We start from the raw sequence: 27957 nt of genomic DNA, 5'->3' as shown, positions 1-27957 counted from the left end.
GGAGGCCCAAGCCATCGTGGAGGCAGTGCGCCACTGGCGCCACTACCTAGCCGGCAAACGCTTCACCCTACTTACCGACCAGCGGTCGGTAGCGTTTATGTTCAATAATAAACAGAGGGGGAAGATTAAAAATGATAAGATTCTTAGGTAGCGGATCGAGCTCTCCACCTTCGAGTATGACATCATTTACCGGCCAGGGGCCGTTAACGAATCCCCTGACGCCCTCTCACGAGGGATGTGTGCCAGCGCCACCGGGGATCGGCTACAGACCCTCCACAACGACCTCTGCCACCCAGGGGTCACGCGGCTGTTCCACTTCATAAAGTCCCGTAACTTACCCTACTCGATTGAGGAAGTTCGGTCTCTGACCAGGAACTGCCGCACTTGCGCTGAATGCAAGCCTCGGTTCTACCGCCCAGATAGAGCCCACTTAATCAAAGCTACACGGCCCTTTGAGCGGCTCAGCTTAGATTTCAAGGGCCCCCTCCCGTCAGTCGACCGCAATGTTTACTTCCTGAACATTGTGGACGAATACTCCCATTTCCCATTCGCCTTCTCCTGCCCAGACATGACCAGCGCCACGGTCATTAAATGCCTCAACAGCCTGTTCTGCCTGTTCGGTATGCCGAGCTACATCCATACGGATAGGGGGGCGTCCTTCATGAGTGAAGAGCTACGCCAGTACATGCTGTCCAGGGGGATCGCCACAAGCCGTACCACCAGCTACAACCCCCGGGGTAACAGTCAAGTGGAGCGAGAGAACGGGACAGTATGGAAAGCAGTCACTCTAGCTCTAAGGACCAAGGGCCTCCCTATCTCCCGCTGGCAGGAAGTCCTCTCAGATGTGCTCCATTCGATACGGCCGCTATTGTGTACTGCCACTAATGCCACGCCTCATGAACGAATGTTTGTCTTTCCCCGGAAATCCACCTCAGGCGTATCCATGCCGTCATGGCTCTCCACCCCAGGTCCGGTATTCGTGCGAAGGCATGTGAGGGGCCACAAGACCGACCCTCTCGTGGAGCCAGTGCACCTACTCCATGCCAACCCCCAATACGCGTATGTCCGGCACGCCGATGGAAGGGAGGACACCGTGTCCATAAAAGACGTCGCCCCAGCTGGTAACGACAACAACCACGGCAATAGCAACAACAACGATCACAGCAACTCTTACCCACCCACTACTCTTTCATCACCCCCGGAAGAACATCGACCAACGGCACCCCCACCAACTACCCCTTCAACAACCCTGGCGGCACCCCTGGCAGAGACCCAGGAGGCCACGGGGGACACCCAGCCGACACCCGCGACACCACAACAGCCACGTCGGTCGCAGAGGACTATCAAACCCCCGAGCAGACTAAATCTATAGAAGGGGTGAATGTGATGAAATATTCCATTCATCACTGCCTGTGACTGTGGTTGGTTTCAGGTTTCAGTTCCCTTACCTCAGTTCCGTCTCCTCACCATTGTATTGTATATTGTAATGTATTGTGTGTAGGGCTCCGCCCATACCTGGCCCCTATGTAAGCAAGCTCAGTCTGGCCTCATATCCAGTACTGCAGACCTCCAGATGGAAGATACCTCTCTCCACTGCGTGTTACCTTCTAAGTTAATAAAAGCCTTGTTTTGTTTCGCTAACATCGAGTCTCGGAATTATTGAGGCACATCAGAGGGCGTTTCCAGCCAGTCCTCGTGTGGAGTGATAGTGAATAGACCTGTTTAGAGCTTCTCCTGCATTTTCTTGTTTTGTAAAGTTTCAGTACATTAAACTCAGTTTATTAACTACTAGTGAGTTTATAGATTCTTTGCTAGGAGTGCAGAGACTCCTACATTGGTGACCCCGAATCCTCGCGATCGTTTTTCGCGACGAACACAGAACACGGGCCAGTAATGGAGGCCAATGCAGTGGCCTTGAAGCTCCCCCAATTCTGGGAACAACAGGCGGCCTCTTGATTTGTGCAAACCGAGGCGCAATTTGAACTCCGCAACGTTGTACAGGACCAGACCAGATATCTCCACGTGGTCTCTGTCCTCAATAGCTTGACGGCGTCGAGAATCATCAGCCTTCTGGAGAGTCCCCCGAATGCTGACAAGTATGTCGCCATCAAGACACGATTGCTGCAGGTATTTGGTCTTACCAAAGCGGAGTGCGCTCGCCGTTTACTGACGCTACCAGGGTTAGGTGACTCCAAACCCTCGGAGCTAATGAGCCACATGCTGACTCTCCTGGGGTCCGAGCCCCAGTGCTTTCTGTTTCGCGAGCTGTTCCTTACTCAGCTCCTCGAGCAAGTCCAGGCAGCCCTCGCCCGAGCAGAGACCGCAGACTGCGTTGTGCTCGCCGAAGAGGCGGATAAGATTTACGCAGTCCGGCAACAATACTGCGCCATCGCGCAACGCCCCGCCACGAGGAACCCGGCCCCGGCTCCGACCTCGGCGCATCCGACGACCGGTTACTGTTACTATCATGCTCGTTTCGGCCCGAAGGCCCGCTGTTGCCGCCCACCGTGCAGTTTCGTTACCAGACCGTCGAATAGACCGCCACGAGTCAAGCACGCCGGTCCCGGTACTTCCCCCGCGGCCACGTTGGCGATCGGCGCTTCCGGGAATCTCACCTACTTAACCGACTCCATCTCGGGCCGTCGTTTTCTATGCGACACAGGGGCGCAATGCAGCATACTTCCCGCCTCGGTCATCGACCTTCGTTCCGGCGGACAGGGTCCCCCTCTGCAAGCGGCCAACGGGGGTTCGATCCGCACTTGCGGAAAGCGGCTCGTCCAAGTATGTTTCGGTGGACAGTTTTTCACCTGGAATTTTGTCACCGCTCAAATCTCGCAGGCCCTGTTGGGTGCTGACTTTTTGGACGCCAACGGCCTGTTGGTGGACGTGAAAAATCGACGCCTCGTTCACGCCGCCACGCTCGACGATATTTCAGGGGCGCGCAGCACGGCTGCGTCACACACGATTTCATGTGCGCGGCCACAGCCCGACGATTTTGCCCGTCTCCTCGAGGAGTTCCCCGAGCTGACGAAGCCCACCTTTTCAGCTTCGACCGTCAAGCATAGGGTGGAGCAACATATTTCGACTACTGGCTCTCCCGTTTATGCCAGGGCGCGACGTTTAGAGCCCAGCAAGCTAGCAGCGGCGAAGGCGGAGTTCGCCGTGATGGAGAAAATGGGGATTATCCATCGGTCCAGTAGCCCCTGGTCCTCCCCGCTCCACATCGTCCCCAAGCCCGGCGGGGGCTGGCGGCCCTGTGGTGATTATCGCCGCCTCAATGAGATAACGACGCCCGACCGCTACCCCATTCCCCATATACAGGACTTCTCAGCCCATTTGGCAGGGACGTCCATCTTCTCGAAAGTCGACCTCGTCCATGGTTACCACCAGGTGCCAGTGTACCCTCAAGATGTCGAAAAGACAGCGGTCATTTCCCCCTTTGGACTTTTTGAATTTCTACGAATGCCCTTTGGGCTTAAAAACGCGGCGCAGGCGTTTCAGCGCCTCATGGATTCAGTCCTGCTGGACCTTGATTTTTTATTTGTTTATTTGGATGATATTCTGATTGCCAGCACCTCCAAGGAGGAACACCTCGAGCACCTTCGGGTTCTTTTCCAACGGCTTCAGCAGCACGGCCTCATCGTTAACCCGGACAAATGCCGTTTCGGCCTAGTGCAACTTGATTTCCTGGGCCACCGCATAACCCCAGCTGGGGCAATGCCACTTTGAGTCAAGGTGGAGGCGATCGCGGCGTTCCCGAAACCGAAATCCGTGAAAGCCTTACAGGAGTTCCTGGGGATGGTGAACTTCTATCATCGTTTCATCCCCAGGGCAGCACAGCTCATGCGTCCGCTCTACGAGGCCCTCAGGGGCACGACGGGAAAGGAGCCCGTGGTATGGTCGCAAGACATGGATCGCGCCTTCGAGGAGATGAAGACTGCGCTCGTCAACGCGACCATGTTAGCACACCCCCTGCCGGGAGCCACCATCGCCCTCACGATGGACGCGTCAGACTACGCGGTGGGGGCCGTCCAGGAGCAGTGGGTCGACGGCGCGTGGCAACCTCTGGCCTTTTTTAGCCGCCAGCTACAACGGCATGAGCGCCAGTACAGTACTTTCGATCGAGAGCTGTTGGCTTTGTTTTTGGCCATCCGCCATTTTCGTTTCCTCCTCGAAGGGCGCCGCGTCATCGCGTTTGTTGACCACAAGCCATTGACGTTCGCAATGGCCAAGTCTGCGGAACCATGGTCGGCTCGGCAGCAACGGCAGCTGACGTACATATCGGAGTTCACCACCGACATCCGGCATGTGGCCGGTAAGGACAACATCGTCGCCGATTGCCTATCCTGCGCCGCCGTCCAGGCCGTCCAATTGGGCATTGACTACACACAGATGGCGGCTGACCAAGTGGCCGACCCGGAGACCCAGGGTTTTCGTTCGGTTCCAGCCAGCCTCTAGCCGAGGGATGTGCCGTTCCATTCCGCAGGTACTACTCTGCTCTGCGATGTTTCGTTGGGTGCACCCCGTCCGATTGTCCCGTCTAAATGTCGCCGGGCTGTTTTCAATGCCATACACGGCCTATCGCATCCTGGAGTGCGGGCGTCGCAAAAGCTGCTGGTCTCCAAATTCGTATGGCGGGGAATACGCAAAGACGTCAGAGACTGGGCGAACACTTGTGTTGTTTGCCAACGGGCCAAGGTGCAGCAGCATGTCAGGGCCCCGCTCGCCATCTTCGAGGTTCTGGAGCGGCGATTTGATCACATTCACATTGACTTAGTGGGCCCGCTTCCACCGTCTCGGTGCTTTACGTACCTTTTGACAATGGTGGATCGCACCACGAGGTGGCCGGAGGCAGTCCCCATGACGTCCACCACCTCTGCGGTTGTTGCTCGAGCTTTCATTTCATCATGGGTAGCCCGGTTTGGTGTCCCTGCGGATATTTCGCCGGATCGTGGGCCGCAATTTTCATCCGAACTGTGGAATGAAGTGGTTTCCGTGTTGGGCGTTAAACTCCACCGCACTACGGCCTATCACCCGCAAGCGAACGGCTTGTGCGAGCGGTTCCACCGTTCTTTGAAGGCTTCGCTCAGGGCCAGCCTTCTGGATGCATCCTGGGTCGACAAACTGCCGTGGGTGATGTTAGGACTCCGCACGGCGCCAAAGGAAGATCTCCAGTCATCGGCGGCGGAGATGGTTTACGGGCAACCGCTTCGAGTTCCGGGTGAATTCCTGCCGTACCCTACGCGGCCATGGTCCGCGGCCAGGCAAAGAGAGACCCACCAGGATGCGGCCCGCTGTTTCTGCCCAGTTCCGACCTCACAGCACGGTTTGCCTTCGTCCAACGTCCCGGGGGAGCTGTCGAAGGCCAATTTTGTTTTTGTGCGCCAAGACAGCCATCGTACCCCGCTCGCACCTCCTTATGCAGGGCCCTTCCAGGTTTTGCAGGCAGGGGACAAGAGTTTCGTGATCGACGTTGGGGGCAAGCCTGATCACATCTCTGTCGATCGCCTTAAGCCTGCGCACCTGGACCTCGAACGACCGATCGAGCTGGCGCAGCCTCCGCGCCGCGGCCGGCTGCCGGCCGCCACCACACCTGACAGCACCGTGTTACCTGCCAGCTCGCCGCCTGCTCAGCCTTTTCCCCTCCAGAAATTTAGGAGTCGATCCAACAGACTTGTCCGACCTCCTCAGTGATTGACTCTTCTCATTAAAGACAATTCTGGGGGGCGTATGTGGCAAAGCCACTAAGAGACACTCACAGTGACTTGTATAATTGCCTTTAATCATGTTTATTACCTTTTAATGTTGGCTCTGGTTAAACAGAGCTAGATCGACAAAATCGCGATCTGACGCGATGACGGTATCACGTGGGTCATGTGACGTCCCCAACGGCGGGAAACGTGATGATGTCATGACGTCAGAGGTAGAGGGCGTTTCCAGCCAGTCCTCGTGTGGAGTGATAGTGAATAGACCTGTTTAGAGCTTCTCCTGCATTTTCTTGTTTTGTAAAGTTTCAGTACATTAAACTCAGTTTGTTAACTACTAGTGTGTTTATAGATTCTTTGCTAGGAGTGCAGAGACTCCTACAAGCTAATATTTTATATTACTAACATTTGACTTAATATTTCTATGTTAAAGTCTACATGTGAAAAATGCACAAATATATGTGTAGGATTGAAAGAGAGAGCTTGCTAAATAAAATAATATACAACTTGCTATGTTTACTTTGACATAGCTTTACACCAATTGCCCGATGTCAAATTAGTAACAGATAATCAGCTTCAAAGGTCCTAGCTAATCATTTTATAGTATTGAATGAAAATAGTTTTTAAACACACTTTCTACCGTCTTCCAAAATTCAATAGCCCAATGTCAATTTAAAAGGTTTCAGTAAATGTTAAAAAAAAAAGAAATGAAAAAATAATCTGCAGCCCTGCTTTTGTTCTTGACATTTTGATGGATATTGGTCCAGTAAGTTAGCAGTATAAGTGAAATCCTTTAGGCTTTCACAAAGACCAAAAATCAGTTCTGATTTAGAAAGAGCAGAAATCTGTATTTGAAGAATGGAAAAGGTCATAGTTTAATATTCATAAAGACTGGAGTGACAAGAAGTAATGACAGATTACTGAGGTGAGTTAAAATCACAGGTTATCGAGTGCCACAGATCAGAATTGTAATTTTGAAGTTTATAGTGGGGAAAAAAACCCAGTAGATTTGCAGCAGTAAGGAAACAACTGAAGTTTATAGTTAAAGGTTGCTGAAGACTGGAAACACGGTACTGGATGTTGAAATGCTGTAAATTAATAGAGTGGGTCATAAAGACGTGGTAGTACACAGCAAATGAGAAATGCGCACATTAAAAGGAATGGTTTATTGAGTGTGATTGAGAATGACTGTTCCCAATATCAACTGCAATATTCAGTACACATGCTGTGCTTTTATTTTTCACTCCTTTCATTATTAGATCGTTGTATTTGCAGAGTTACTGTCATTCTTCCAACTCTATGCTATAACATTTTTTAATCCTTATCCTTGGGTGGTCATTCACTTTGATACCGTGATTTCCAGCCGTTTTGCAATCAAGAGAGCCCTTGTGTTTTCCAGGTTTTTGTAATTGAGGCTGTTCCATTTTTGATCATAAGAATTATGTGACTAGGCATGAGACCCCGTTACATTGCCCTCCCAGGAGGTGAGATACTATTCTTCCACAAGATGTATCATCTTGCAGACACTTTTGATCAAATTCTGCACAAACGCTTCAAGAATCAGACGGCCCCATACTGATTGATTAACATTGCTATACAGTATTTTTTCAAGCACCAAAAATGCCATGGAGCAGAAAATTAAATGATATAAATATTGTGAGAAATTTCAAGACAAAATATCAACTAGTCTACAAACAGGAAAAAACTGATGAAACATTGAATCTGAACATCAATTTCTCCATTTTTTTGTATCTTGCCTTACAATTAAACTGACATTACTCATACACTTACAATTATGTTGTGTCTTTACATTCAGTGAGACTTCAATCCCATGTAACAACCATTGACAAATAGCTAGTTTTCTGTGGTAAATGATGATTAGCAGTAGCCTGCTATGCATACTAACAGTCTGAATGTAGACCTACAACTCTGAGAATGTAGCAATCCTACATAAAATACAGCTTTAAAAGGGAAAGTGACATTAAAATCCTAAGATAAATAACTTTAATTTTAAACAGAAATATTAATACAATTGAAGCGATGTATCCTATTCTGCTAATTCAACCTAATTTACATTTCCCTTTCAACAGAGACTATTAATCACTGTTTCAAATAAGAAGATTCCTAATTAAGTAGCTGTTAAACAGTCAAAGTATCATGGTATTGCTGTTTTAGTAAACATATTCTAAAGATACTTTTTTCTATTTTTAATAATTATGTGTGTGTGTGTATGTATTGTAGGTGTATTTAGGTGCAAGTCATTTGAATGGTACATTTCATGCTGCTGAAAATGCTCACACATTAGTTATTCCAAGAACACAATTGTTTCTTGATTATTAATCATTTGGCTGTATGAAACTGAGGCAATTTCTACCTTTTTAAGTAGACACTTGGGCCGCGATTTTGACGGCGCTCAGAGGGCGGGTTTGGAGGCGGGTCGGGAGTTAAAATCCAAATGAATGACGGCGAGTTGCGAACCCGCTGTCATTCCACCTCCACGCAACTTTGCAAAATGTCGGGTCTGTGAGTCCCGATCAGACCCGACACCAAACGATGGGACAAGCGCTTAAGGCAGTTAACAGCTTGTTAACTGCCTAGATAATCCCATTTTTACAGGCTCTTCTCATTTTAGTACATTTTCAGCGTTTTGCCCGTCGTGCGACAAACACGCCGGCTGATTGTGCCGGGTTCAGCAACTCGCTGAATTGTTGACAGCTGCTCCTGCAGCCTAAAAGTAGACGTGTAACACGGCTGACTTTCAGATGCCAGAACTTTGTGCTTTGAGGTTTTGGAACACTTTTTGCAGATCTATTGAGCTTGTAAGTGATTAAGCTGAGGTCCATATGCACTGTGACCTCCTTGGAAAATCCTCTCCCCACATTGACTGAGCACTTATAACATCTATTCCTCAACTGACGTATATACCAGTGGAATGGGAACCATTTATACCCTCTCATCCTGGCCCTCAGAATCGGAGGAAGATCAGCCGTGGCAGCAGCAGAACCAGGCACAACAGCAGCAGCAACAACAGGAGCACCAACCTTCTCCTCAGCCACCTGATGCTGCACAGGGTAGAGCGCGTCAGTGCAGGGCTGCACATCGCCGCAGGAGATACCCCCAACATAGGGTTTACAGGCCGAGGATGAGCTGCCTCAACATGAGTGAGCAGCAGTGCCAAAGGAGGCTGAGACTTTCGCGGGAGGTAGTCACTGACATGTGCACAATGCTGCACCAACACCTGGAGCCCCGAGGAGTGGGTGGACACTCCTTACCAGTGGCTGTCAAAGTCACCACCGCACTCAACTTCTTTGCTTCGGGCTCCTTCCAGGGATCAGCAGCACACATCAGCGGCATCTCCCAGTCGGCCGCACACACTTGCATCACGCAGGTTACCGATGCCCTCTTTGCAAAGTCGCACGATTACATCCACTTTTCCATGGATGAAGTAAGTGTAACCGCACGTGCGGTTGGCTTTGCAAATATGGCAGGCTTCCCAAGGGTGCAGGGCATCGTAGACTGCACACATGTGACCATTAGGGCACCCCATCACAACCCAGCTGTATTTGTCAACCGCAAGGGCTTCCACTCTCTTAGCTGGTGTGTAACCACAGGAAGAACATTATGCATGTTTGTGCCAAGTTCCCTGGCAGTTGCCATGACTCGTTCATCCTGCGGCAGTCTACTGTGCTTCAGCTCTTCAATCCGCCAAGACAACTTTCCAGATGGCTACTTGGAGACAAGGGCTATCCACTGAAAAAGTGGCTAATGACACCGATGAGGAGGCAATCAAACGAAGCTGAGGAGCGGTACAATGTGAGCCACATTTCCACCAGAAGTATCATAGAGCAAACCATCAGCTTGTTCAAAATGCGATTTAGATGCCTCGACAGATCTGGTGGAGCCCTACAGTATGCCCCAGCCAGGGTCTCCAGAATCATCGTTGTCTGCTGTGCCCTGCACAACATTGAACAGCAGCGTGGCTTAGCGCTGCCTGAGGAACAAGTGGCTCAGCGCATAGCCTCCTCGGAAGAGGAGGAGGAGGAGGAGGCGGCAGATGATGTACACCTTGCGGAGGCGGATGTGCCAATTTCGCCAGCACGCGAATACATTGCTGACCGTGAGGCAAGGGATGCACTCATCCATGCCAGATTTGCGTAAGTTTACGTATCAACCACATGTGGCTGGCACATGGAAATGAATGTCTGGCTGATCTTCTTAACACACCATACAGCATCTGTACAATATTACAGATGAAAGGCACCCTGAGCCCTCACTGTGCAACTTCCATTTCTGAGCACACATAGGCCAACTCTTTGAATCTTTGCCATCGCATTTCTTTAATACAATTGAAATCACGATGACACACATTACTTTGTATGAGATCAAAACACCCAAGTGACTATTTGTGTGTCTTACGCGTGCTTCTGCGTGGTGCTTCCCCTGTGGCTTCAGTAGATGTAGATGCACCTTGCTCACTTCTATGCTGCGCCTGCTTAGATGCTTTGGGAACCTGGACGGGCTGTGCAGGGGCTGAGACGGCCATCTCAGTTGGGTGATGAATCTGGGGTTCTGACCAAGGGCTGTGCACTGGCATGGGAGTGTGAGCGCTTGGAGAGGAGCCCACATTTTCTTGTTGTTGACCACCAACATCCCCCTCATGGGTCACCTGCACTTCACTGCTAGCAAGTGGCTGGAGAGCACCTTACTGCACCTCAGTGGGGCCATGAGGTCCCATCTCTGTACTGACAGTCCTCATAACGGGGACATCCATGTACCTCTGGTGTCACTCCTCAATAGATGCCCATCTATCCTCCATAGCAGACTATCTATTTAGAATAGTCACCATGTTCATTTGAGTCTGGCGATTTATGTCCTCCATGGACATCCTTTCCATGACGGCACCTACATTTGCCTTTGCGTGCACCACGGCATTGCTTATGTTTGAGATGGACTCCTCCATTCTCTGCACACTCACAGTTAACATGGATGCAAACCCTGTCAGAAACTCCTGCACTTGTTCTTGGCGTTCCATCACCGCTCTCTTTCTGGATGGCTCCAGAGGCACAGCGTCTACATGCAGCTGAGCAGAGCTAGGAGCGTCCTATGGCCTCCGACGAGGACTCTTCACTGCTGTCCTTGTCTCCACCATCTGCTGATGCTCACTTGTGAGCTGTGATACACCAGGTGACAACACTACTCTATATCGCGAAGGACCCACCAAGGTGTGCGTATCTGTGCTGGTGCTGGGTGCGCTCATTTCTGGTGACTCTGCTCCCTCAGAGGCTGCAGGTTCCTCTGAGGAGTCATCCGGCTCTTCCACCTGGACAGTGGGGAGGGGGGCTCTCGATGGTCCTGTGGGGAGTAAAGGCATGAGTTAGACATGTGATATTTAGGTAACAGACACATCCCATTGCGCAGATGATCAGAAGTCAATCTCTATGAACATCAGATGCCATATCAGTCACTCATGAAATCTAAATGAGAGGGTTGCAAATCTATTCTGTCACCAGCTTGCTCTACTGCACCCGTCTCTCCGACCCCCACTTCCAGCTCCTCTGCACCTCCGACAATCTCGATAGCAGCCTCCTCAGCATTTGGTAAAAGCACCATTGAAGGTGGGCCTCCTCCTGTCCTCTCCCTCTCCCTCTCCCCCTTACTGTGGGCTCTCTTTTCCTGCAATAAGGGACATAAGTGGAATTTCAGCAAGATTGATGGAGTGAGTGTAAAGAATCCATAACATAGATGCTTAGAGGGCGACGAAGATGGAGTGAGGTGCCAAAACCAAGGTGCCTTCCTGTGCGTTGTTAGTTGTTGTCATTGCATAACAGTGAGAGCGAGTGTGAGGGGTGCATAGTAGGATGGTGAAGTGATTCTGTACATAGAGAGAGAGAGGGATAGTTAAGGGTGCAAGGGATGTAAGGGTAAGTTGGGATGTGGAGGAGTAGGCTGACAATACAGAGTGCTGGTGATGAGAACAGATGGGAAGCAGATCGAAGGTAAGTGTGATGTTATACTCACTTTTGCTGAGCGTAGGAGATCATTGAACCTTTTTTGGCACTGCACCAGGTGTGTGAACACAACGGCCTGGCGCTTACCTCCTCAGAAATTTGCAGCCAGGCTGCCTATGTCTGCTGAGGAGGCTTCCTATGGCCATCGGGAGGTAACAGAACCTCCTGGCGCCCTCTTACTCCCTCCACAAGAGCATGGAGGGAGTCATCATCAAGGCGCGGAGAAGCCTTTGCTCTTGCAGCAGTCATCTTGCAAAGACTAGTTTTCAGGTGCATCAGAAAGCAAATGAAGTCCAAAGGCTACATGAGCCACTTAAATGCACCTGAATCGAAGACGTCAGCAGAGGCGAGTAGCAAACCCGAACCCACTGATTGGGCCGGGTAACGAGCACGGCGGGCTTAATAAGCCCAGTTAAGGCAAAATAGTTATTTCAGAGCGGCTGAAACCGGCAGCGGGATCGGAACCCACCAACCAGCCAACCCGACTCTAACCCAACTCCAACCCGCCTCCGCTGGGAAAATCACGGCCTTGCCTGCAGAACTGAAGATTGCAATTAATGAGCATCTATTTTCAACAGAGAGCCCTTGTCCTAGCTCTCAGAATGGTGAGAGGCCTTGTTATATCTGCTATGAGATACAGTCCAATGATAAAATCCAGGTTTACAAAGGCAATTGGATTATAACTCTCATCATACAAAATATTAGCACTGCAAAATAGTTTTGAAAGGAAAAGTGACATGACCATTTTGAGGTCAGTTATTTTAAATACTAATGCATTTTTTTCTGAAGATATTAGAATGAAGGTAAATCCAACACATGAAGGTAACCAATTCTGTAAGGTATTTTATACACTGCTCTATCTAAAATATTTCATTTTAATTGCAGACATGCGATACAATATGCAAAAAACATAACTGAAATAACTTGCTGGTTATGGAAGTAAAGAATGTATATGGTCCGACTGCACATTAATACTACATGGTGAATCATTGCAAAATGAAACATTAGTTTGTTCAGTCTTGCATTGAGGAATTATATATCATATTAGACCTATATATCCATAAAAAAATAAGCATGGAAGTGTATAATCACAGAGAAAAATTAGGTGTAGAAGTAGATGTGTATAGCATGCCTTTGGTATTTCATCAAAACTTGACAGTATATCTGCTACTCCTTCCAACACCACAAGATATCTCATTCCCACAGTGTCTGCTTACCTAATGTTATAATTTGCTGAATGGATATAGCATTGGATGTGACTTTAGACAAAAACATCATAGATGCCAGCTGATTGCTTTGGTGATATGACAATGTCAAATGACAATGTCTTGAGCCTCAATTAGCAAAATAATTAACCATACAGACTGGTTTTCAAAAGGAACAGTGGTGCAGCAGAGGCAGAGATGAATGGGTATGTTTGGTGTTTAAACCCAGAAAACAAAAAGAAAAGCTACAGGAAACATAAATTGTGTATGTTACTGAAATTCCTTGGGGGTGATCCATTGGTCTCTTGCCATAATTCTGGTTGGAGACCAGCAGAATCGTGGGGTCTCAACTGTTTCTGGGAGTTTCCACATTGGCTTGTGAGGGGCAGAATTTCCATCCGGCCATTAAGTGGCAGATGACGGGCTGGGGGCAGCGACAGGGCCAGGCACAGGGATTCATTAAGCTGGGAGTTCCTGCTCCTGCGCCTCAGTTGGGACCCAGCTTCCTATGGGGGCTGGTACACCCAGTGAGGAGAGACATACTAGTCTCCAAAAGGATGCATGTCGTCACCAGGGCAGACGTGGCCTGGATCTCTGAGGAGGAACCTAGTTTAAAAAATAATCATCAATATTTGTTTTCCAAGTGGTTGCTCTGAGTGATTAAATTCTTAGGGTGAAGAATTGGGTTGCTTTGTGCCTCCTGTTAGCGCCCCAAGTGGGCGCTAACAGGGCGCAAAGCGCCTAGCGCCCGGGTGCGGCACCGCTAACGCCTCCCGCAAAATTCAGCGGGAGGTTAGCGGCGGCGATAGCCGGTAGCGCCCTTTGGCGCTGCGCCTCCAGCGATGATGCTATTGCCATGCGCAGCGCCCCGCTTGTGCCCTGGCCCCAAACCTCGCCCGCACCCCCTGACCTACCACCGGACGATATATCCAACAGGGTCAGGGTGCCGTGTTTGCAGCCGCGGCGACGCAAATTAAAGGGCAGGTGCTGGACGGCCATTTTTTTGGGGCCGCCTGCCAGCACCTGCCCCCTTTCGCCTCCTCCTGCGGGGTGTAGGCCACGATCGGTCACTTCTCTTTTGCCGGCACCCCACTCCCCAGTGGTCCAGCAGGGCCCCGGTGCGCGCTGCACTAGGCCCTTCCCCTTTAATCAGGGGAGGGAGGCCTGCAGTACCGTGGCGCTGTTGCACATAGCGTCGTAATATTGAATGGCAGCGTCCCAAGAGGGAGGGGAAGTGCTTCCAGTAGCGCCCCGCCTCCTGCTTGGGGCGCTACCACTCAATTTACAGCGCAGGGATGCTAACTTTTTCGGGGCGCGAAAAGTAGTTAGCACCCCAAAGGGGTCACGACCCAATTTTTCCCCCCTTATTTTTTCAGCTGTTGGAGGATAGCTCAGGAATAGAATAGGTTTCGTACATCTCAGTGTTGAGAATAGACCTTGTTGGCCTGCCCCATTGATTTTGCATTGCCGGCATATGAATCAGCCAGAACTCAGATTACCATTTCATTGATAATTTAATTGTTGAAGGTGTCAGCCGTGGCTCAGTGGGTAGCACTCTCACTTCTGAGTACAAGGTTATGGGTTCAAGCCCCACTCCAGCGACTTGAGCTTGTAATCTAGTCTGACACTTCAGTGCAGCACTGAGGGAGTGCTGCACTGTTGAAGGTACCTTCGGGCCCTTCTTGAGTCTCTCCTCCACCCTCGGAGCAGCATGGAGCTGCTTTAATTTCCCACGCCTGTGTTGGCATGGATGTTGCTCATGTGCCCTTGCAGGTGTCGGGAGCCTGCCCTATCCACGCTGATGACCCTGCTCCCAGGATTTAGGATGGGGTCTGTGTCGCAGCTGGCATCAGTAGAGCAGAACTATGCAGAATTTCAGCCCCCTTATTCTTAAGTTTGGTTATAACTATTCAGATGTTACGTTTCTGTGAAAGCTGTTATATTTAAAACAATATCCAGACACAGTACACTGATCACTCATTTGCTTATATTGGGTTTGGTGGGGAGGGTGGGGGGGAAGAATGTAACAATTGTGGCCAGGTTCAAAATCCAGTGCAGTAGATACAGGAACTTTGTGTTAAAGACAATGGCCCAGAAATTTGGGTCGGGGGCTTCCCGCGGGTGCAAGCCCCCGACCTGCACTTACCTAGCTTGCCGGCCATTGAGCTGTGGGCCCGCGTGGGATTCCGATCCTGGGCCCCCAACTGCCGGCGCGCAGTGCTTGCGTATCCCAGGGGCGCAGTTAGTTCGATGCGTCCCCTGGGATCACGTGGGCCATGGAGAGCCAATGGTAGCAGGGAATGCTTCATTCATAAGTTTGACAGGAAGAGCTGTCAAACCTATAAATACTATAAGCCCCAAAACATCACTAAAACTTCAAATAAATTTTTTTTAAATCACATTTTTAAAATAACTATAAATTACATGAAATAACTATTTTTAAACAATAATTTAAATTTTTGAAAAAATTAATTTTATTTTCTAACGGGGCTAAAAATAAACTTACCTTTCTTTAAAGTATTTAAAAATAATAAACCTGTGGAAAAAATGTTTTAATTTTAATTAATTCACCACTTACCTTGTTAAAAGCAGGCTTTGCGCCTGCTTTTTAAAAGTGTAACTGCTGGAGACTTACCCTCCTAGAGAAACCTGCAAAAAAAACGTAAGTTCGATGTGCACGCACTGCCTCTCCGGCGCACGCATTCGACCTGTCAACCCCTTCTTTCAGGGGAATGGAAGTGCCGGTTTCCCGCGCATGCGCAGTGCATGCACGAAACCGGCACTTTCGTTGGGCCTACGCGTGAGTACCCCGTGCATACTCACGTGTTGGGACCCGAATTTCTGGGCCAATAATTTGGGGTGAATTTTCACGTTTACCACAGGGCAGTAAACATCCGGCAGCGGATGGCCGGCCATTTTATACCCTACCTGATTGGTGTTTGCATTGACGGAAAGGAAAATCGATGGGTATTAAATCGCCCATTTTCCCACCTGGAGGTAAAAATGATAATTCACCCCACCTTGAATGCATAATCCCCCAAGTCAACCCAGGTGAAGAAGAAAACATGACTGAAAATTATTGAAATAGTAAATTAAATGCTCGGCCTGTGCCAGTTTTATCACTTGTAGGTTAGCAGTGACAGATGGCTGTGCTTCACCATACTGCTGAACAAATGAATGCTCTTTCTTTGTCAATAACTTTGCCAGCGCCAGTAAGTCTTGCTGACTGCCTGCCACACACTGGGTCATTCCTTATTTCCAAGTTATCTTTGGTTTATTTATTAGTCGTCACCCTTTTAATTATAGTTCTTTTTCTGCACTATATTAAATGTCATGAATAATTTAACTATCATTTGTGTAATGTCAAATTAATTAGCAAGCATTTGAATAAATTAAATGAAAATACCACATTCAGAAGACACCTCCCAGCAAGTGTGTCAGTAATATCTTAGAATTTCACTGACCATCTTATCAAACAGTACTTAACCATTCCGACAATGGAGATGCGGTGAAATTACTTGCAAATGTATTGTGATGGATCTGCTGCTTATAAACACAAGATAGCGAAACGCATGATAAGCCTACCAGTGAAACACACAAGAGGGGGATTTTAACCCACACAGTTAAAAATGTCCTGAGATACTTACCTGATGGAAAGCCACCTGGATCCTGCTGCTTCCTATGTTAAAAGATGCTTAGGGTCCTAATTCACATATGCTAATCGGGCCCTAACAGCCATTTTAACTGGACTGAGCAGGGGAGTCGCCATGGCGTTCTAACCAGGTGAAGGCCAGCGTAAAGAGCATCGGGAAGCTGAAGAGTGAAGTTATGTTAGGTAAGTTATTTCATATGGCCGGCCTAGGGCCTCCCAATTTTCCAGAGGCTGGCAGCTGATTCCCACCCACTTCCTGCCTATCCCAGGCGGGAAGTGGACCAGTAGCAGGCGAATGAGGCCTGGCAGTTAAATTTGCCGTGGCTTCATATTAGCACGGTTGTGCGGGCAGGAAACTAACTGAAACCAATTTTTCCCACCAGAAACCTGCTGGCAGTTAAAATCTGGCTGCCCCCTGCTCCTGTCCCCCGCCCCCCAGCTTTAGTTCTCAATAGAAGAGCAAGCATTTAGATAATGGGTTTTAATTGGCACATTTACACTGTTTTAAAGGTTTTATGCTCTCTATTGGTGAATAAAACGGCTCACAACCACAAAATCAAATACTGATTAATTAATGGCAAAGCTTTACTTTGCTGGATTTTAGTTCTTTGAGTAGAAAGATGCTTTGTACACTTGTATTCGGCAGCTGTAAAGCAGGTCAGCTTAGAGATTTTTCATTACTGATAAAGGGTACCTCTGCTTAAAGATAATTTTACTATTTCTCATCACATTGCTGGTCGTCTAGTTAAGATTCATAAGCTGACATTTATTTAGGTATTCAATAAACCATGCAAAAGAGCATGAAGGATGGACTCCTGGGACAGAGCCAAAGGGATCTGCGAGAAATGAGTATGAATACATATTAGAGACTATTACAACTGGCAAGGGCTTCAGACCATCAGAAGCAGTTTTCACATTGACTGTTTTCTTCTCTACTGATGTTGTTCTCCTTTATTATTTATTATTAAATTTCTGCCCAACAGTACCTGGTCTGGTGCCCTTGGAATCAATTCAAGGAGGTCCATTTGAGGAGAAGATATATCTACAGTGGAAGCCACCGAATGAAACCAATGGAATAATTACCCTCTATGAGGTAAAGCAATCTACAGCTATCAATCATCCTCTTCTGCTTCTTGGGTTTTTGGCATCTTATAATTGTAGAAAGCACTGAAAGGATTGAAGAATGACTGCTAACCAATGACATTTATCATTGTAAATACTGGGCCATAGCACTAACCGATATAATGGAACAAATTCAATCTGGAATATTGCTTAAGCATACACCTTCATCCCATTGGATATATAAGTAAGATATTTACATTTGAATGTGATTCATGCAAATCATCTAGTTACACGTCAGCATGAAAGATGCCAATAAGATAGTTTTAATTCGATTTAAAGTTAATACTGTAATCATTTTCAGTCCCACAGCAACTAAAGGTTCTGATGGTAACAGTGTTGAACCTCTGAAGTGCAGGGATTTTTTTTATTGCTAAACTGAACATTGCAAAACACACATATCGCTTTCAGTGGTAAAAAAAAGAGAAATGATTAGAAATTTGTGATCTTGGTTTTTATTTTAGGGAAAAAATATTATAGGAATTTTTTTCAGGAATTATTTCAAAATTTTCAAAAAGCTGGTAAAAATAGGAATTGAAAGCTACAATAGACAAATGTTCATTGGAAAATTAGAGAAAAAATATTCTACTACACAGTAGAATAAAACATGCCCTGTTGTGATACTGTCTAAAAGAAAGAGAAAGCTTGCATTTATACATAACCTTGTCAAGTCTTTCAAGGCATCCCAGAGTGTTTCACATACAATGAAGTACTTTGAAATACAGTCACTGTTCTTATGTACTCAAACACGGTGGCCATTTTTGACTACAGCAGTGTCCCTCAAACATTATAGAGATGAGTAACGAGCTGATCTGTTTTTGGTGGTGTTGGTTAAGGGAAGAATATTGGTCAGAGTGTTGCTAGTGTGGAAAAGGAGAATAATATAACTCACTCAGTGTCCTTAACTGATTTTACATATTTTTTTCTGATTAAAGCAGTAGAAATCTATGGGGGAAATATTCGGTATCGCCCATTTTGGGGTGCTAATATCGGCCGGGTGCAAAGTTTAGCGCCCGGCGCTAGTTGTCGCCTCCGACTGCAAAATTCGCCCCTATCGCCCCTGGAGGTGATTTGAGTGCTAAATCAGGCGCTACACACCTCTCTTAAGGTGCAAACGTCAGGGAGCGAGGCGCTACCTCAGAACGCCAGCGAAGCTCAGGTGATGCCAATTACCATAGAAGACAGACAGACTGGCGCCATCCAGTTCTTAAAGGGGAGGGGCCATCTTGCTTGCCAGCCACTCCCTGCTCATTGCAGCCTTGAATCTCAGCCTGGAGAGACCTCAAAGGCAATTGTGTTGGAAGCACTAATGGATAGGCCCAGGGAAAGAGCTCGGCACTTAGGAACCTCAAAAGTGGTGCTGAGGGCCAAAACTCCTTAGGACAGCGTTAAAACCAAAAATTTTGCCGACAAGAAAAGGCAGGAAGCACCGGCATTTAAATAGTGCTCCCCCAGCCCCTTCCCGACTTGAAAACATTCCCCTCTTCCTGTCTTTCCTAGTGTCAGGCGCTAAGGCAGGGGGCGCGACTCAATATCTGGTCTGGGGTGCTACCGGGGCGTTGCACGCTTGACTGACATCACTATCTGCGGGCGCAGGAGTTCATGGCAGTAGTGTTTAGCGCCGCCGCAAAACGACTGGTCAATTTCGCGAGTGGTGCTAAAATCGCCGTGCTCAGGCGCTAAGTTCCTAGTGCCCCGTTAGCATGCCCCACAGGCGCTAACGGGAGGCGCTAACCAACCGAATTTCCCCCCCCATTTTTCTTTCTTTTTTGCTGGTCTAACTTTCACGTTCAAATTTGTGTCTAGACCTCTATAAAATTGGACTCTTTCATGTTGCAATAAGGAAAATATAAGAGGCAAAATTGTTGAAACTCAAAGAAATATAGAAGCACACAGCACAGAAGGAGGCCATTCGGCCCATTGTGACAAGCTGGATCTTTGAAAGAGCTGTCCAATTAGTCCCACTCCCCAGCTCTTTGCCCAGAGCTCTGTAATGTTTTCCTTTTCAAGTATATATCCGATTCCCTTTTGAAAGTTACTATTAAATCTGCTTATACCATTCTTTCAGGCAGTGCATTCCAGATCATAAAAAAGACTTGCATTTATATGGCATCTTTCACGGCCACCGGACGTCTCAAAGCACTTTACAGCCAATGAAGTACTTTTTGAAGTGTAGTCACTGTTGCAATGTAGGAAATGCAGCAGCCAATTGGCGCACAGCAAGCTCCCACAAACAGCAATGTGATAATGACCAGATAATCTGTTTTTGTATGTTGGTTGAGGGATAAATATTGGCCAGTACACCGGGGATAACTTCCCTGCTCTCCTTCAAAATAGTGCCATGGGATCTTTTACATCCACCTGAAAGAGCAGACAGGGCCTCGGTTTAACGTCTCATCCAAAAGACGGCACCTCTGACAGTGCAGCGCTCCCTCAGCACTGCATTGGAGTGTCAGCCTAACTTTATGTGCTCAAGTCTCTGGAGTGGGTTTTGAACTCACAACCTTCTAGGCCCAAAAGCGAGTGTGCTACCCACTGAGCCACAGCTGACACTTCTATTCCTAGAACAGCTATTCAAGTTGAAAGAAGCAGTGTGCAATTACAAATGGTGCAAACTGGCAGTCATCGATAATCCCTCCAGAACTCTTTGCAAGGTCACAGTCACAATCTGTTTCTCCAACTGTCCTGAAGTAAACCGTTTCTAAAAATTGTGTTCAACTTCCGCAGAAGCAGGCAGCATGTAAAGAGCTCAGGGGACCACATACCAAAGTTTGGCAGCACTTTATGCTACAACTGCCAGAAATGAAGAAATCACTGCAGCTGAAACGATAATAGCCACACAGGCAATAAATTCACCACAAAACTTTTCCTGCTCCGCAGGTGTTGTGATATCCGGTCTGGGGCGCTAGGACACTGACTGGTACCATTGGTATTTGGCATCAAACTTCTTTTCATCAGAGGGGCCATGTAATTGTCTGATGTTTCAGAAACAGCTATTGACATTCAGATTTTTCAACAAATAGCCTCCCATTTGTTGTTGTGGTAGTGTCGCAGAAATCTTGAAATTCAGGTTCATCCTAAAAAGGCACATGAGCACATTAATAGCTTTGGGAATAATAATAACAACAACTTGTATTTATCTAGCGCCTTTAACGTAGTAAAACGGTCCAAGGCACGTCACAGGAGTGTTACAAGACAAAAAATTTGACACCAAGCCACGTAAGGAGTAATTAGGACAGGTGACCAAAAGCTTGGCTAAAGAGGTAGGTTTTAAGGAGCGTCTTAAAGGAGGAAAGAGAGGTAGCGAGGCGGAGAGGTTTAGGGAGGAAATTCCAGAGCTTAGGGCCTAGCCACAGAAGGCACGGCCACCAATGCTTGAGCGATTATAATCAGGGATGCTCAAGAGGGCAGAATTAGAGGAGTGCAGATATCTCGGGGGGGGAGGGGGGCGGGGTGTTGTGGGGCTGTAGGAGATTGCAGAGATAGGGAGAGGCGAGGCCATGGAGGGATTTGAAAACAAGGATGAGAATTTTGAAATTGAGGTGTTGCTTAACCAGGAGCCAATGTAGGTCAGCAAGCACAGGGGTGATGGGTGAACGGGACTTGGTGCGAGTTAGAACATGAACAGCTGAGTTTTGGATGACCAAGTTTACGTAGGGTAGAATGTGGGAGGCCAGCCAGGAGTGCATTGGAATAGTCAAAGTCTAGAGGTAACAAAGGCATGGATGAGGGTTTCAGCAGCGGATGAGCTGAGGCAGGGGCGGAGCCGGGCGATGTTACGGAGGTGGAAATAGGTACCACAGCGTGGTAGTAGCTCAACCAGCCATACGGAACAACTATGGGAAGAATTCTGCATTCAAGTTTGCTTGGCTCTTGATGCCATCAAGGAGGTCAGCATGCCTTAGAATGGCCCAAAAGTTGATCTGAAAGGACTTCACTTGGAGGTTGCTGCGCTTGTGGTGGCATGGCTTCTTCACCACAAAGTCACTGGGGAAAAAGCAGGACAGCAAAAACAGTTTGATACAAGGAATTTTGTGATTCATTGAACAAAATAGTTGACACAGTATTGCCTTCAATACATTTCATTATCTTTGCACTATAATTTTCAGCTATGTGTTTGCATGTTAGATTATCTATCTGCAATAGGAAGATTATTGCACTGGGCAAAATCATTATGCATACTGGCCACTTCAGCTAGGTACAAATGTTGTCCAGCAAAGCACAGTGCATAAACAAACTCATTCACACGGGGCTGGAATTTACTGGAAACATAACAGCACATGCAAATCAGTCAGGAACTTGTGGTGAGGAAGAGATATCCTGTGAATTGTGAATCGCCACATGTTGTTGGATAATTTGCACCACTCCGCCATTAGCTTCACGAAAATGGCATCTCACGCTGAGCCTCCTGAGTTTCATGAAGTTGTTGGAATTGCACATTAATTGCCCATTAAACTCACCACAGCAAGTTAAGTCTAGTAACTAATAGCATCAGTACCCTTTTAACCTCTTGATAATTGTTCATGACTGCCAATCAACCTCTCTGATCCAGAAAGTGAACCATCCTTCAGGTAGTAAATTGTTGTTGGAGATTTTAAAAATGTCAAATTTTTAATTTTTAAATTTTTTTCTTATTTATCCTTTCTGTCTCTTTCTTTCACTCTTAATCCAATCTTTCTATCCCTCTCTTTATTTTTCTTTCTGGACTTGATTTGACATTGAATTCACCCACTCTAATTCTCCCTCCTTCTCTGTTTATTTCTTAATATTTAAATCTCATTGGCTAAGGAGATCCCCTGTTGGTCCCATCGTTCACCAAGGTCCCAGATGTCTTGTTGCCCTCGCCGTGCCGTTACTCGCCGTGCCGTTATCAGCTTGCACGTCCAGCAACTTGCAGTGCAAAACATTTTTGAGCTGAAGGGAGCAAAAAAAACCTAACTGGATGTCCCACTCCAGCAAACTTCAGCCCAATATGTGAGTCGTGGTTTCACTCTTTGCTGCACTCAAGAGAAGGGATCGGTCCTTGGACCCCAGCTATTCACAATATAAATGATCTAGACAAGGGAACTAGATGTAATATCTCCAAATTTGCAGATGACACAAAGCTGGTGGGCGTGTGTGCTGTGAGGAGGATGCCAAGAAACTCCAGGATGATTTGGACAGGTTGGGTGATTGGGCAGAAGCATGGCAGATGCAATATAACGTGGATAAATGTGAGGTTATCCACTTTGGTGTCAAAAACAGGAAGGCAGATTATTATCTGAATGGCAATAGATTGGGAGAAGGGGAAGTGCAACAAGACCTGGGTGTCCTTGTGCACCAGTCGCTGAAGGTAAGCATGCAGGTGCAGCAGGCGGTTAAGAAGGCAAATGGTATGTTGGCCTTCATAGCGAGAGGGTTTGAGTATAAGAACAAGGATGTCTTGCTACAGTTGTACAGGGCCTTGGTGAGACCACATCTTGAGTATATTGTGTGCAGTTTTGGTCACCTTATCTGAGGAAGGATATTCTTGCCATGGAAGGAGTTCAGCGAAGATTCACCAGGCTGATACCTGGGATGGCAGGAATGAAGTATGAGGAGAGATTAGGTCGATTGGGCTTGTACTCGCTGGAGTTTAGAAGAATGAGAGGGGATCTCATTGAAACGTATAAAATTCTGTCAGGACTGGACAGACTAGATGCAGGGAGGATGTTCCCGATGGTCAGGGAATCCAGAACCAGGGGTCACAGTCTAAGGATAAGGGGTAGGCCATTTAGGACAGAAATGAGGAGGAATTTCTTCACCCAGAGAGTGGTGAACCTGTGGAATTCTCTACCACAGAAGGCAGTAGAGACCAATTCATTAAATATATTCAAGAAGGAGTTGGATATATTTCTTAAGGCTAAAGGGATCAAGGGGTATGGGGAGAAAGCAAGTACCGGGTACTGAACTTGGATGATCAGCCATGATCGCATTGAATGGCGGAGCAGGCTCGAGGGGCCGAATGGCCTACTCCTGCTCCTATCTTCTATGTTTCTATGTTTACCTGTTACAAGCTTCAGCCTTCAGTGTAGCATGGTGTTTGCTGGTAAGATATTTTCCATGTCAGCCCGCACTCCAAGCAATGTGAAGGGAGCACTATGGAGAAGGACGATGTAGACATAGAAATCGGGCAGGGGGACTGTGATATACTTGAACATATTAGCATCGAGAGGGAGGAGATACTAGCGGTTTTAGCAGGCTTAAAAGTGGATAAATCCCCAGGCCCGGACGAGATGTATCCCAGGCTGCTGTGTGAGGCAAAGGAGGAGATTGCAGGGGCTCTGACACAAATTTTGAGAACCTCTCTGGCCACAGGGGATGTGCCAGAGGACTGGAGAATAGCTAACGTAGTATCATTATTCAAGAAGGGTAGTAGGGATAAACCAGGGAATTACAGGCCAGTGAGCTTAACATCAGTGGTAGGGAAATTATTGGAAAAAATTCTGAGGGACAGAATTAGTCTCCACTTGGAGAGGCAAGGATTAATCAGGGATAGTCAGCATGGCTTTCTCAAGGGAAGATCATGTCTGACTAATTTGATTGAATTTTTCGAGGGGGTGACTAGGTGTGTGGATGAGGGTAGTGCAGTGGATGTGGTATACATGGATTTCAGTAAGGCTTTCGATAAAGTCCCACATGGGAGACTGGTCAAGAAGGTAAGAGCCAATGGGATCCAGGGTGCCTTGGCACATTGGATCCAAAACTGGCTTAGTGGCAGAAGGCAGAGGGTGATGGTCGAAGGTTGTTTTTGTGACTGGAAGCCTGTGTCCAGTGGGGTACCACAGGGATCAGTGCTGGGTCCCTTGCTGTTTGTGGTCTACATTAATGATTTGGATGTGAATGTAAAAGGTATGATCAGTAAGTTTGCAGATGACACGAAAATTGGTGGGGTGGTAAATAGCGAGGAGGGTAGCCTCAGTCTGCAGGACAATATAGATGGGTTGGTCAGATGGGCGAAACAGTGGCAAATGGAATTTAACCCTGAAAAGTGTGAGGTGATGCATTTTGGAGGGACTAACAAGGCAAGGGAATACACAATGAATGGTAAGACCCTAGGAAAGACAGAGGATCAGAGGGACTTTGGTGTGCATGTACATAGATCCCTGAAGGCAGCAGAACAGGTGGATAAGGTGGTTAAAAAGGCATATGGGATACTTGCCTTCATTAGCCGAGGCATAGAATATAAGAGCAGGTAGGTTATGATGGAGCTGTACAAAACGCTGGTTAGGCCACAGCTGGAATACTGTGTGCAGTTCTGGTCGCCACACTATAGGAAGGATGTGATTGCTTTGGAGAGGGTGCAGAGGAGATTCACCAGGATGTTACCTGGGCTGGAGCGCTTCAGCTATGAAGAAAAACTGGACAGGCTGGGGTTGATTTCCTTGGAGCAGAGAAGGCTGAGGGGGGACTTGATTGAGGTGTACAAAATTATGAGGGGCATAGATAGGGTAAATAGAAAGGAACCTTTTCCCTTAGTAGAGGGGTCAATAACAAGGGGGCATAGATTCAAGGTAAGGGGCAGGAGGTTTAGAGGGGATTTGAGGAAGAACTTTTTCACCCAGAGGGTGGTTGGAATCTGGAACTCACTGCCTGAAAGGGTGGTAGAGGCAGGAACCCTCACAACATTCAAGAAGCATTTGGATGAGCACTTGAAATGCCATAGCATACAAGGCTACGGACCAAATGCTGGAAAATGGGATTAGATTAGACAGGGCCTGATGGCTGGCGCGGACGCGATGTGCCGAAGGGCCTCATTCTGTGCTGTGTAACTCTATGGCCTAGAAATTGGGTTGAGGCGCCAAAGTGGTGCCAAGTTCGCCTGGGCGCTGATTTTTGCGCAGCGTTCGGAGCATTAACGAACGTCAGAAATTCAGTTTCAGCGCCCCTAGAGGGAGACGGGGCGAGGCTCGAGGCGCTCCGCGTCCCCCTTAGGGCGCTGAAACTGAATATCGCAGCGCAACGTGCCGCAGCGCCACACACTGCAGCATGGCACGCTGCGGTACTGCAGGCCTTCCTCCCATTGTTAAGGGGGAGGGGCCTGCAACAGCGCGATCCCCGATCGCGAGTGCCGGCAAAAGAGCCCGGCACCGAGGAGAAGTGCCGGGCTCTCGGGAAACAGCCAGCAATGCCGCGGGGGGGGGGGGGGTGCTGTCAGGAGGCCGGGGAACGGAGGTGCTGGCAGGCGGCCGCCGAAAAAGGCGGCCGCCCCGCACCTCCACCTTAACTTGCGCCACTGCCAGCACAGCAAGGCCCCGTGAACCGGGTGCGGGTAGCGAACGGCGCAACTGCGGCGTTCGCTACCAAATATCGCGATCAGGGCGCTAATGGGGCACTGCGCACACTGATGACGTCATCAGTGGCGGCGCAGCGCAACAGGCTAACGCCACCATTAGCTCCCCCGCTGAATATCGCGGGAGGCGCGGCCAGTGGCGCTACAGCCACTGACTGCCCTCTTTAGGCGCTAATAGGTGGCGCTACATACCCACTTTCTCCCCCTATGACATTTGCAGGTGATTACCTTGTCTTCCCTTTCACCCAATTTAGGCTCTTTACAAATGTGAAATTGTCTTTTTTCTCATGCATGCAGTGTGCCAGAGACTTCCATTTACTTTCTGTAGTGCTCAGAAATGAGTCCAGGTGACTGTGCCTCACATTCAGAATTGGAAGACAGAATTATTTCCAGGCACAAAGACAGAGGGGGAAATTTTTCGGGGGGTCAGCGGGCACGTTTGGAGGTGGGTCGGGTGGGAATTTTTTTTTTGACTGCGGGTAGGGAACCCACTGTCCAGCCGCCTCCACATTAGTTTCCCAGATGTCGGGACTGTCATCGCTGAACAGACCTGACAATTTAGATCATTAAGAGATTATTAAGAGGCACTTAAATACTATTTTAAGCTTACCTTTCAATTAAACTTCCCCCACGACTTCCCGCTGCTCGGGGATCACGTCAGGTTAGGAGGTCGTGAGTTGTGTCAGCTTGGGATGATTTCTTAACTTGACAGCTGCAAATGGTCTATAAAAGCTCCCGTTTCATAGGTGTTCACTTTCCAAGGTTAGAAGCTGTTGCTGACTGTATTTGGAAGACAGATTGATCTTTATGCAGCTTGCAAGCATTTGGAGCAAATTCACTATCCAATGTCACCTCATTGGAACAACCTCTCTCTCCATTGACAGATCGCTTCTGTCATCTCAAGTTCAGTTGCCATCTATTCCATCAGCATCGGTGCCCTTGAAAATATCTCACCTTGGTCCTCAGAATCCCACCATGATCAGCCCCGACACCTGCAGCACCAGGCACACCAGTAGCACTAACTTCCACACCAACCTTCTCCGTAATCAACTGATGCTGCACAGGACACAGGGCATCAGCACCTGACCACATTGCTGCCCGGGAGGCATGGATGGCTTCTTTATGGCTAGATTTACTTCACTTGAAGTGTACACCCTGGCTGCCACATGATGCGCCAGGTTTGCACCACCTCACACCAACACCATAAAGCATCCCTACACACACCAACACCATAAAGCATCCCTACAATGCCCAAGCCATTCCTTTCACACTCATCATCATTGTGAGGGGTACCATTATGTCTCACCATTCACTGCAACTCACTAAGCCACTTCCAAAGGTGCACACAAATCTGTCCAAGGACGCAAAGTGTTGAAAATAAAGATTTCCATGTTTGATAGCACATTAGCAGAAACTTCACATGAACATTGATTAAAACACCCAAGTGCCTACCCTTGTGTGTTGTTACTTGGTATGATTTGACTAGGATGAGGGTGAGTGTGAGGGGTGGCTAGTGAGATGGGGATGTGATAATGTAGGTAGAGAGGGATGGGTGGAGGTACAAGGTAAGTTGGTGCAAATAAGAATGTGCAGGAATAGGGTAGGGAAGACAGAGTGATGTGATGAGTGGCACAGCATGATGAGGTTGAGTGTGGTTTTGCAGTAACATTTTGTGATCTGCTGAGATCATTGAAAGGTTTGTGTCACTGCAGCCTGGTCCTCCTGATGACATCCCTGCTTGTGCCCTCCTGTACAATGTGCAACCAGGCTGCGTTGATCTCCTGGGGAGGTCTCCTCCGCCCATGGGAAGGGAAGAGGACCTCCCTGCATATGGAGGGAGTCATGGGAAAGCCTGGGTGCAGCCGTGCCCCTCTGTGCCGTGCTTGTCAGTGTTTGCAGCACCTCCATGCTGTAGAACACTGACAGCACAACTGTCAAAATCAATTTGCGCATAGTC

At 48.0% G+C, this 27957-nt stretch overlaps 1 protein-coding gene across 8 annotated transcripts in view; it reads left to right on the top strand.

Annotated features, from left to right (window-relative positions):
* ptprt (protein tyrosine phosphatase receptor type T) overlaps positions 1–27957 on the top strand; it is a 1756894-nt gene that overhangs the window by 1176431 nt on the left and 552506 nt on the right. For all 8 annotated transcript variants that reach the window (XM_086005548.1, XM_086005547.1, XM_086005549.1 and 5 more), the window contains exon 9: positions 17554–17663. In XM_086005548.1, coding sequence (XP_085861674.1) covers positions 17554–17663 — 110 coding nt within the window. The remainder of the gene's footprint in view (positions 1–17553; positions 17664–27957) is intronic.

This window comes from Somniosus microcephalus, chromosome 13 (genome assembly GCF_052327205.1).
Source record: "Somniosus microcephalus isolate GS21.2 chromosome 13, FLI_Smic_1.0, whole genome shotgun sequence".
NCBI classification, from domain to species: domain Eukaryota; kingdom Metazoa; phylum Chordata; class Chondrichthyes; order Squaliformes; family Somniosidae; genus Somniosus; species Somniosus microcephalus.
Note: the sequence above shows the minus strand (reverse complement) of the source record. Positions and strands in the feature narration are given on the sequence as shown.